Below are 12355 nucleotides of genomic sequence, written 5' to 3'. Positions count from 1 at the left end.
TTTTTTTTAAGACAAAAAATATGTATGTTCAATTAGAAATGTTCTAATTGGCATGACTGCCTGATGTGGTGTAAGTGCCTGATGTCCTTGCCCAGTGCCCTTCATTTACAAGAGCGAGGCAGCAGATGGCAGCATGCAGTGAAAAAATGTACTTAACATTAGAAATAGTACAATTAGCAATGTTACTGCTGAAGAAGTCATAAACTTTTGCTTCTGATTATAAAAACTGGTTATTGTATATAACCGGACTGATACAGTGTTGAAGACAGTGTCAGCAACTCTACAGAAAGGAGGAAAACATGAGAAAAAAACCTGTATATAAGCATAGCTGCTATAAATGAGTTGAAAGAAAAGACAAAAATGTAAATGTACAACTTGACATATTGGAAAGACTCAGAAGTCTCCATGCTTAGCACTTCACAAGCTGGGTATTTATTTAGATTCCCAATACTGTGTTGGGATCAAACTTGGACACAAAAGTGGGCAGCCTAATACATGTATTTCCTGGGTCACACTGCAGCTATATAAAATGGCAAACCTTTTACTGCACTGTTAATTTCTATACACTTTGGTCACTCAGGAATCAATATTGAGGGATGGAAAAAGAGAAACTGTCTCTGACCACAGCAGCACTGTCAAAGATGTCATAATTGGATTCAATGGTTTTGGTTCACATTCTAGGAGTAGCTTACTCTTGTTGCAAAAAAAGTGCTCACCTGTAAGATTTATGGTGCTTAAAAGACTTTATAGAACAAGAAGCACCGCTGCCATTTACAATTTTCTGCTTCTTTCATTCAAGAAAAAATAAAATACATTTGGGGTTAACATAGGCAGTTATACTCAGAGTACAGATTCGTTTGGGGAGCAAGCCAGAGTCAAAGAAAAATTTTGAGAGGTTCATGTAAGAAACACAGCATAATTCTGTTGTTATATACTGCATGATTGGCAAATGTAACTTCATGGTAATTTATGTGTTGAAAAAAACCCTTTTTTGTAGGGTGAAATAACAGGCTGTTAGAATTCCAATGAAAATGTGATTGTGTTAAAATTTACTTTCATAATTAATAGTCTCACCCTGTCTTCTAAACCACTTTTTTTTTTTTTAAAACACAGGTATGAAAGGCAATACTAACTTAATCAACATCATCAGATCCTGAGAAGTCTTTTCTCATCTGTTAGTAAAAATTCTCAAGTTTTAAAGAAACAATATTTTATTAATGTTGCATAATAAGAGAATTTTTCCCTAATGCTTAACAGAATAACTTCCAGTTTTGCCTGAATGAGTAAAGTAAGAATTCAAGAAACACCATAATATCAGCAAAATTTAGAAAAGTGATATGAGGACTTTAATAAATAAACAAGTAAATATAAAATACAGGTATGATTCAGCAACCAAATCTATTACCTTTCAGGTGGCATGACCCACTGTGAAAAATTTGTCTGCACAAATTCATTGACATATTCTGTGTGTGTTTGAACACCTCATAATCCACTGAATTTACTATAAAACATAATGCAGTGGGAAATGTAAACATTTCAAACAGTTGCTGATAATTCTTCTTTACGAGTATTTAATTCTGAAATCAAGGTTTACTTGTACTTACCATAAATTTTAGCTTCTTTCATAAGTTTAAAAACAGTGTAGTAAAGTAGCAAGAAACTTGAACTCTATTTCTTAATCTACAAACTATAAATTATTCTTCACAAAATGATTTGGCTTTCTCTAAATAGCTGAATATTTAAAATATAATAAGAATAAAAAGCATATGTAGAAGGCTAAATTATTTTAATAGATACAAATGAACAGTTTGAAAAGTGTCATCTAAATAATACAGCCTTTTGTCCCAATGCAGTAACAAGATTTGTGAAAGTGGACTCCTGAGCTCATCCAGGGCTTCACTGAAATCAGGAGCTGTACCTGAATCCCATTCCAGTGTGCAGCCAGACTAGGTCATTTTGTACTTGCAGGCATAACTGGTGCCTAAAATCACTTTGAGAAATGAATACATTTTAAATAAGTCATTATAGCTAACCTGAAAAACAATCTTCTCCTAGATACCAGCTATTCTGGTGGTAATAGATTTCTGATTACCTTTGCACAGTGTGATTAGGGCTAAGTTGGACACTGTTAAAGCAAAAAGGATAGGACTGCCAAGAAAAGCAGTAGAAAATAATCGTGGCTGGTTTTTTTCACCTGAACAGAAAATAGATAGGCTTTGCAGAGCAGATGTTAAAGGACAAAAATTTGGCCACAACCTTTAGGCCTTAGCTGCTATTGTCCTTTAGCCATTTTTTTTATATTTAGGGGGGAAAAAAAAAAAGACAATGATAATTGATTCAAGCTTCCCTTAACTAGCTAGCTAACTGGGCACTGGAGAAGGCTATTGTAACTTACCTTTTGTTATTAAAATCCATTTTTATTTATGTAGCCACATATTGTTTTTATAAAAATGAAGGCAAATTTAGAAATAAATAATTTCTGGTCTTTATTGTTGAACAATGTTATAAGTGTCCAGATGTGTGGCATTAGTTTGGAGAAGGTAATAACATGTAGGATATTTACATTCCTTGCTCTCCAAATCCAGACCAGACACTCCCATTTTCCAATGTTTCTCATGACCATTGGGGCAAAAGCCTTTTGATTTCATGTCTTTTAAGCTGATTTCAACTCTCATGTGATTAATGCTTGCCAAGTGTATATCCTCAAGTGTTAATATTAAAAAATCATTGTCTATTTTGGAGACTGGTGAATAAAAACCCAGAACGTAGAGTTGTGCTAATTATAGAAGCATGAACATTCTTTATTCTGTAAACATTATTAACATAAAGATGCCAAAAACATTTCTTACTGTCCAATCCTAAATAATGTGGGAAATGTACTTGTTCAATCACATGAATCCTTATTTCACAAGGATTATCCATTTGTGCATCTTGCCAAACATGTACATTTTGAATTAGTTGTTAGACTGTGGACCAAACACTCTATTGATCATATTATGCTATTTTACCCTGACCGTGAAATATAATGGTGGCACCCTAAATTTAGGCTGGACATTATTCAACTGTGCACTTCTCATAAGCCCAAAATACCATTTACATCTGCGTATCAAAGGTTTTCATGCTGCACCCTGCAAGATAATTGAAAAACCTTTCTATAGAAATACCTTTCTATAGTGCTGTGGGGAGAATCCTGGTCTTCCTTGTCATGCCTGTATTCGGTAAGGAGTACTCTGTGTGTGCGTGCACGCATGTGTATGATTATATATATATGTGTACTGTACACAGGCATTCATACTGACAAGAATTGATTTGACTACCCATAAGTGAATTTTTATGAAATGTTAAATAACTTGTGTATGTAAATACAGCCCCCTCCAATTTTTTTTAAAAGAATATCTACTATTAATTTGCAAAGAAAATTATAATTGATACTGAATTTTAAATACAATTCTGAATACCTCTGCTACTGGAAACCTTGTTTAACATTTCATAAAATCTACCCATGAAAATTTAAAATGTCCTGCTTTTCCATAAACAAATGAATGAATCATTTCCCCTAGGATTATCAAACCAAATTCTGCTTATGGGTATTCCGGTATTGTGACATTGTTAGAAATTTTTTGTTTTAAATCCATATAAAGCTGAATTAACATGAATGGACATAGTTTGTCCATATACAAATTTCCTATCTGTAAGATAAGAACTTGTGTAGTTAATGTCTTTTACAAGTTCTTTATCAGGGACTAGATTTGAACTCATATCTCCCTGCCTTATTATTGCTACCCCCCCAGTCTGCACATGATGCTGTGTTTTAATTGTACAGTCTGATTTTGATGCAGTCAACAGTTTGCTACAGTTTGTTTAAAAATACCACATATCATTCCATAATGTAACTAATTGCAGTTGTACTCCTGTTTACATATTATCAATAAACACAACAAAATAAGTTGTCCTTGGAGACTAAGCATCTGCAATCATTGAAGATCTGCAGTTGCAAACACCGAAAAGGAAGTAAAATCTTTGAAACAGTCCATTACCATTAAAATGTAGCTTGCTGAGTTTCCAGTACGGAATAAATTTACTGCTACACCAGCTAGTCTGACAAAAAAAAAAAAAGAAACTATGAGAACAGTCTCCCTTACGGATCAAACACCACACTTGGTGTATTTTCACAGGAGATCTCTACATGGAAATCATCTGTACAGAGGCATCCCTGATGTCTGTTCTGGGCATGCCATTCAATATACCATTTTTGAAAATTCATCCTGAGTAGAGCCCAGAGCTAAACACGACAAGAAGAATATGGGAACTTCTTTTCTACTAATATGGGATTGCATTCAAGCACCTAGCAGCAGACGATTCAGCCATGCAGATCAGATGAACAACAGGGATAGAGATACAGGAAGGTAAGAATGAAGGATTATTTTCTCCTGGTGTGTTCCAGGAAAACCAATGCTTTCAAATGAAGTTTGACTGAAGGTAGGGAGGCAGCTGAAGTTTTGAACAGTTAAAACCACAGCACACGTTAGCACTCGGTTTGTGGATCAGAAAGGTATACAGTCAAAACAATCTGAAAGCCCAACGCCAATAGGAATAAAAAAAATATCTGAGAGGATTTTGTTTTTCCCAAATTGAAGGAGATCTACACTCAACGAAAAATGATCCACATTTTTGTACTTATCAAACCTACTATGATAAAAATGAAAATATGGTCTTTGTCTGAACATAGTTACAAAAAAAAGCCCATCTGCAAATCCTACTATAGACTGTGGTGAGTTGCAGCCTGCAAAACTTTAGGAAAGAGAGTTGAGTTTGGAGAAAATTTGTCTTCACTTATAAAAAAATTTTTTAAAACAGGACTCTGTGTTGTATCCCTATAACCCACACATCAGCAGAGATTTTTTGGATATTCACAGTTACTCTACAAAGTAAAAAGAAAAAGGTCTCTGCAAAATCATATACAATAAAAATTATATAATAAAGCAATATTCACAGGTATGTTCAGCGTGATATATCCATCACAGCAAAAGTCAAATAAATAGTTATTAAAGGTGAATTAACACATAATATCTAACTCCAAAGGAAGTGACCCACACTTCTACAAAGCCAGGTGTTAAGAGCTCCCCAAATATTAGCAGAGAAACCTAAATTTAAGAGGGTTGTTTAATACCTTAGAGAGTGTCTGTGCTCTTCTCAGGATCTTGCAAAATGAGATATCACCTTCTAGCATAACATATGCACTTATATGAGAATTTGTGCTGCATTTTACACAATGACAGAGTGCAGAGCTCTCTATTTGCTATAGCTATGCACTGATGATGAATTACAAGTGAATTTATTTTTGTACAAGTGAACAATCTTAAATGTAAATGTTTATTAGAACTTTTGTTACTGCCTCAATCGAAGGCATTAGTTAACTTACTATTATTGCAGTGCAGTAAATGACAGTTGGCATCTATTTTACTTTTTGTAAACATATATATTTATGCCATCCACACTTTATATTTTAATATTTTATCCCACATTTTCTGCTGTTCTGGTTACCAGCAGCAATTAAATTTGTGAACAGATGGAGCGGGAGTTATGCTAAGACTTTTCAGCCTAGGCAAAGTTTACAAGAGTCTAGATTTCTGTGCTTCTTGAGGGAGTGGAAATAGCAAGTGCAAGAGGGAACAGAAAGTATGACAGGAGTTTCTAGGACATCCAAGCTTTTCTGGGCATGCTGATGGCTGAAGCATTATGAAGAAGGATTCTTCAGTAGATGGACAATGGCAAAAGGAAGGACCAGGCTCCTGATAGCTATACGCATCTACGAATGGATACAGAAGGAGGCTCCTTGCCATATCTGAACTCTCAGACCTGTCCTGCCTCACCACCGAGCATGCACTGGCACCTGCAGAAAAGGGTCTGTCTGCTCAGTGGCTTCCCTGCCATCCTCAGCGTGTGAAACCACTTGCCAAATTCGACCTTAGAATGACATTCTCCCTTCAGTAGGGTAATACCTCTGCTTGCAGTAGACAACAGTTTAGCCTCTCAAGAGGACTAGGTGACTGGGCTTGGGCATCATAAATCAGGCTACATGATTCAACTATCTTTTTCACTGGTTGCACCCTCCATGAGATTTAGGAAATGTTCCAAGTGACACCACTTCAGGAACCCTTATCTTCCTACGTGATATGGAATAACTCCTTTAATTTATTTTCTCACATAAAAACTAAGCTTATTATAATCATCAGCTGATAATAGTGTTTCTAAATGTGAAACTTCTAGGATTGTTTGCCACTCAAATGGCACCTTGAGACAACCTGTGCTATTAGTCCTTTTTTCCAGTGTCACACACATACTGTTTGTACAATCCATGTAATGAATAGTATAAAATATCTTTATTTCACTTCTGATCTGATATCATGAATGAAGTTAAGAAAATATAATCTTTGTACTCACCCCAGCCTTTGGTTTAGCTCCAGAGCTGGCTACTGAACAGGGAGATGCTGGGTCAGTAGCATGGATGTTAGGAGACAAGTTTGTTTGTGAGTGACTTACTGAAGCAACATCCACTCCACTTTCAGAACCAGATTCAACATCCTGTAAAAAAATGTTGCAAGTCTCCTTCGTAAATGTGAATACGAAATAAAAATCTAGTTCTTCTAAATAATGGTAGTATTAAACAGGCTCAAATATACATGCTTAATTCTCTGTGTAAGAGTAATTCCCCTTATTCTTTTCCATTACTTACATATTCACTTGCTGCCCTTTTCAATGTAGTGGTTTGCATTAGCTGCTGTTCTGAAATTATAAATCACCACTAACATCAAAGCCGTAATTCCCCTAAATGTTAGAATGCAAGGTAAGAAAAATCAGTTTCGGGCTGCAGAAGTCTGACATTTTTCTCTGATGTTCAGTATTTCCTGTGTGCTCCCACCTTCTGTCTCTGGCAGCATCACAAGTTCAGTGAACATCTGTAAGCCATTACACAGCAGAAATGACATCACTATCCAGCAGTTTATACAATTCAGAGGTACAGCTCCCTAGCTTTTTGGAATCAGCAGACACTTATCAGCCAAATGCTATTTCTGGTTAAAATGCCCTTACTTTTAATGACACTGATTACATTCCTTTTTTGAGAATAAAAAGAAGAAATATAGTATGTTTTATTGTTGAGGAAGTAAAAATATAGTGCATGCTTGATTTACTGCATAGAGCAAGGGCAGGGATTATAGTGCTTGCAGATAAATTGTGACACATGTCTGGCAAAGAGCTGGCTATGTGTAGAACCAGCCACATACTGTCAGGATTACTAGCCAAGGTGCAGCCTGTGTGAATACAGCTACACAGTACGCAGAAAAAAGCCTGAACTATTAACCCCAGTCAGCTCTGTACAGGCAAAGCCTCAGTTTCCTAATACCAAGTTTCTAGAGTAGGTGAAATACGGGGCAGAGACATCTCTGGTTCTGCTCCTGAACTGGAAAGAAACAGCAACCCTTTGATTCATCAATTCCTGCTAAGCCTCTCGTCTCCAAACTGAAGCTGCCAATTAGGTGCCTCTACACCAACCACACAAGCGTGCTGTTCTCTGAAAAGGGTTAGAAATTAGATATAAAGCTGCACTGTAGGTAGGACCATGCAGTCGACTCAGATATTTCCTGCCAGTGAGTCCTCTGCAATGTGAAGCATTGGGAAATGCAGCAGAGCCGTGCAAATGCTTTGTAGAAGTCAGCTTGGGTACAGCTGCTCTTAGAAGGGTCTGCTTCACAGAGCCATGCTGCCACAGCGCAGAACCATGCTCCACACCCTATTACCCATGGTTTTGCATTACATTCAAATGCTTTGTTACTATAAAATCAATACAAGACTGAACACAATGCATAAATGTCCTGAAAACCAAATCTTTTGATTCTCTGATTCATAATACTTAAAGGCTCAAAAATTCCTAGAAAATTAGTGTATGTAAATAGCATATGTACCATCTTTGATGCCAGCTGTCTATCTTTCTAGACGGCTGCTTTGCAGCGTGGAAACAGGTACCACTTCTGATTGTCATGCAGACTTACTTATACAGACTGCCTCAACTCCCTTTATTGCTGTAAGAAATTAGGTAAAATGCTGGCACGGTTTGGTGAGATATAAAGAACAGATGTTAACATTGTATTTCAGCTTCCCTGTGGCACCAGTGCTCAAGGAGATACCGCGAGAACATTGATATCCAGGGGGGAAATGTTTAACTATTAAAAGGGTAATTATGTTATGTCCTTTAAAAATGATATGTTATATAATCTTCAGCTGACCAAACCCACCGAAATTTAAATACAGCTTTTCTCACCTACAGACCACTCACTTGACTATATAGCAATAATGAAGTCTGGCTTTAATAGGAAAACCCCCTCATTATTTAAAAGAAAATACCACTAACAAAACCAAATGACCTTAATGTTAGTCTAGAGATCTTGGGGCAGTATTTCTCAGGTTTCTTAAATTGAAAACCAGCTGCAGCACATGTGGGTGAAATTAGTAGGAAGCCTGCATGAGAACACCTTGGGTCAGCCACTTCATGTTCTTCATAGTTACATGTGTAAACATTTTTCGGAAAAAAAGAACGCATCAATCATGTTTGCAAGCTGTCCAGTCTCCCTTTGGACTACTCTCAGCAAGGAATTCTTGCATTTAAATTAATAAAATAATTAAAGAAATTTAAATAAATAGAGTGCACAGTTCTGCCCAGAATCTTATTTTGAATGACAGAGGATTTCCTAAGTGTGTTTCTGCCAAATGTTTCATGGACCCTCCCATTAGCAGAAAACCAAGACCTGTAGCTCAGACTTACTTTCAGTTCTATTTAATGTCAAATGACACATACACATATGCTGTGAGACTGGTGTGATCCTGACTCTGTGCTGACTCTGCATTTATAGTAAGTGATAATTAGAGTGGCAGACATTTTCTAAATCTTGTTGATCTCCCTTTCTTTTATCTGGGAGCTCTGAAGCTCTCATTTATGAAATGATGCCAAAAGGAAATAATGGAAGACAATATCACTCCTTCAAAACATACATACAAACAACAATACAAGACAAATTCTTTATGAAAAGAGCTTTAGTTCAGAAACCAAGGACCTGATAAATGTGAGGACTGAAAGAAAAAAAAGGTGAAGTAAAACCAGATTCTACTTAGATTAAAAAGAAAGATTAAGCAAACTGGCTTACAGGTATATGTCTCCGTTTGTATGTTGGGGTGCTGGATGGGGAAGAGCCTGCACTGAGAGCATTTTCAATATCCTGGTCAAGCTGGTCCAGTTTCATAATTAACAGCACCATTGAATCCAGTCGTGATCGATCCCGATCTTCTGTTATTTCCTAAGGAACAGAACATACAGTTGCTAAATCTGAAATGGCATTACTTGGAAAGACTAAGCTTAAATTAAGAAAGTTCTGTTTCCTAATTTGGCATGCAAGTACATTGAATAATAAGCAGAAAAGTCTCTTTTTTGGGAAAAATACTGTTTTGTGTAATCAATTCACTGAGCATTGACTTACTGCTGGGAAAACATTTTATATTACTGTTTAATACACATCCATTATAGCAATTAAATTTAAAAAAAAAGCACAATTGTTTGGTCCAAATGCATCATTACCATTTTCTTGATACACATACTCCTTAAAGGGCTACTAAGTCTAAAAACTCCTCCAAATATTCACCCCAGGTTAATTAATTTGATTGTGCAAATACAAATTATGAAGGGTACTGTATGATTGGAATGGGAGAGAGAAAGTTCACAGAACCCATTTTCCAGCTGAGGATAGCCACAACTACTTTTCCTTGTGGAACTCATCAGCGTAACTACGTTTTGTCAATTCTTGGCAGACATTTCTGTCTTGGTTTGAAATTCTTAATATACATGAGATATGTTAACATTATAGTAAACACAGCATTGTAGATCCTCTGACTGGAAAGAGAGAAGAATGAGAGATATTCACATCACAGCCTTAAACACCTAATTTATGGAGCTTATTTCCCTGTTCTCCATTTGTAGCAAATGGAGGCAGAGAAGTTCCTCAAAAGAGCAACTTGAAGCAAGGTCTTCAGTTAGATGGACTAAATAATGGTCTCGGGAAGTTCCTCCCTCTTTCCCCTTTATATAGAGAGTTAACACAAATGTTAGCCAAGTAGCCTGCCTCAAAATTCAGGAATATGAAAACCTCCACTGGCTCCTGTATGGATTTTCACAATAGGAAGTTAGAAAATAGGAAGTTCCATTAACTCACTTAAAATAATATTTTTATAAATCCTTCCCCAAAAAGGGAAACAAAGATGTTATAATTACTTCATTGTGTCCAAGAAGTAGGTAATATAAATACCCAAATCAACCTTTTTGATAATCATTGAACTGTTTTTCAGGCTATGCAGCAACTTCTCTAGTTAGGATTTATTGCCGGGTTTTTTTGCAGACTGCTTCAAAGATGTTGCAAAACATGAATGAAATGACTCCTGCTAGAATTAAAGGAACTGTATAGATAAAACACTCATACAAAACATGGGCTACATGGTCTTTATATGAAGACAGAGGTGACGAAGGTTAGTTAACTAAATGTCAGAAAAGCAGAAATACGAATCTGTCAGTCCATAGCAGAGCTATGAACAATATTCATAGCAAAGGCCAAATGCGGGAAAATTGTGTATTCCATTTTTTATCACAACATGATATTTTGGATTGGGTTGCTGAAAAAGCTGATGAATTTGCAGGACCTCCTGATGAACCTGAACTGAGTTTAGAATGACCCTGAGAGAGTGTTACCTCAAAACAAAGTAGCAATCAGTGAAATGGGTTAAGTTTCACTTTCTTTCAGACTGAAAACATGATGTCCCAAATGATTCATTGAAACTCCATGCATCTTCATTTTAACTGATGTTAAATTGATGTCTGAAGCTTGCAGATGTCAGAACAGCTATTTCATCTAATCTGCATGGGTGCAGAAGGCCCCACTGAGCAAATAAGGATCTGCTAACAAAGGAGACATGACCTCCCTTGTGGCATGGGGTTAACGTTTGCCACGGTGGGTGAGATTGTAGCCAGTTTACCCGTGCAGAGAGGGCCAGTGCGGCTACCAAAACTAGCCTCCTACCCAGTCGTCTAACTGCGTATTTATTTCTATTAGTTTTGCTTGAAAATATACCACTGGAAAAGCTAATCAACCTAAAATTTACAGTTGACTGAAAACCCAAAAGTTAATTGCCACTGCACAACAAAATGAGTGGTGGTGTTGGGTTTGTTTTTTTTTTTTTTGTTTGTTTTTTTTTTTTTTTTTTTTTTTTTTTTTTTTTTCCCAGACTAGAGAGGTAACAGGCATTTTATATGAAGGCAAAAAAATCTGGAATTTTCCCCAAGCAAATTGTTTGACTTAGCCTGCCAAAAAAGTATAAGCTTGCTCTGCATGTAGCAGATTGAGAATGCTGGAGAAGAATCTGCTGAAATGAAGAGGTGGCAAAATATTGCTCAAAGTGATATTCAGGCTTGACACAAGGGGCTGGGTTTGCAAGCAAACACTGCTTTCAGAAGGCAATAATATTATTTGTATGGAATTTAGCTATTCTGTTCAGAAGTCCTAGCAATGGTTTGTGGCTCTGACTGCTGTTGACATCAAACTTGTCATGAGAAGTTTTAACATTTTAACTACAGTTTCTATTTTTACAATTTACTGAATAACACAATAATCACCTTCTGTTTGGCCAGGGCACTATTAAATTGTATACATGAAAACCTAAGGATTATACCAGAAATTTAACACAAACAAATTAAAAAGGCTAATCTTGAATTGGAAATTCAATACAACACACTAAATAAATATTATTATAAGTTTAATTTATGTTTAGATAGTTTTAGCCTTGATATTATCTAATAAATTTCCAAGGGCTTTATAGCTGATTTGTCTTTTTTGTATCTCCCTTGTGTGTATATACTGAGATTTTATTACTGAAGTGTGATATGATCTAAAGCCAGCAAGATACTAGCAATTCATTTGTTTTCTTTGGAAAACACAGTATTTCCTTTGCATCCAATCTTTCACATTTTCCCCCACTGATAGCTAGTTACCTTCCAAATTATAATGCAAAAATATAAATTACATTTATAAAATTATACAGAAATCCTACCTTTACCATTATGAAGTCAAAACTCAGACATTAGAAGGTACCTGGTCAAAGACTGCCCTTACAACCTTAATTTCTGCCTTCAGGCATTTGCATTGGGCAATTCAGGAATGTATCACAAACATATACACTAGGTCAAACTTGAGATGTTATTTGTCTGGAGATTTTATTTTTAACATGTCTCCACACAAAAAGGAAATACTTTAGGTCATGA

General features: G+C 36.1%; 1 protein-coding gene across 1 annotated transcript in view; it reads right to left on the bottom strand.

Annotated features, from left to right (window-relative positions):
• The window catches only part of DLC1 (DLC1 Rho GTPase activating protein), a 218228-nt gene that overhangs the window by 164507 nt on the left and 41366 nt on the right, over window positions 1-12355 (bottom strand). Inside the window, exons 2-3 of the mRNA XM_049794109.1 lie at window positions 9201-9350; window positions 6445-6585 (exon numbers count right to left, since the gene is read on the bottom strand). Coding sequence (XP_049650066.1) covers window positions 6445-6585; window positions 9201-9350 — 291 coding nt within the window. The remainder of the gene's footprint in view (window positions 1-6444; window positions 6586-9200; window positions 9351-12355) is intronic.

The sequence above is a fragment of the Accipiter gentilis genome, chromosome 3 (assembly GCF_929443795.1).
Source record: "Accipiter gentilis chromosome 3, bAccGen1.1, whole genome shotgun sequence".
Taxonomy (NCBI): domain Eukaryota; kingdom Metazoa; phylum Chordata; class Aves; order Accipitriformes; family Accipitridae; genus Astur; species Astur gentilis.
The sequence above is the reverse complement of the archived record's forward strand: the minus strand, read 5'-3'. Positions and strand labels throughout refer to the sequence as shown.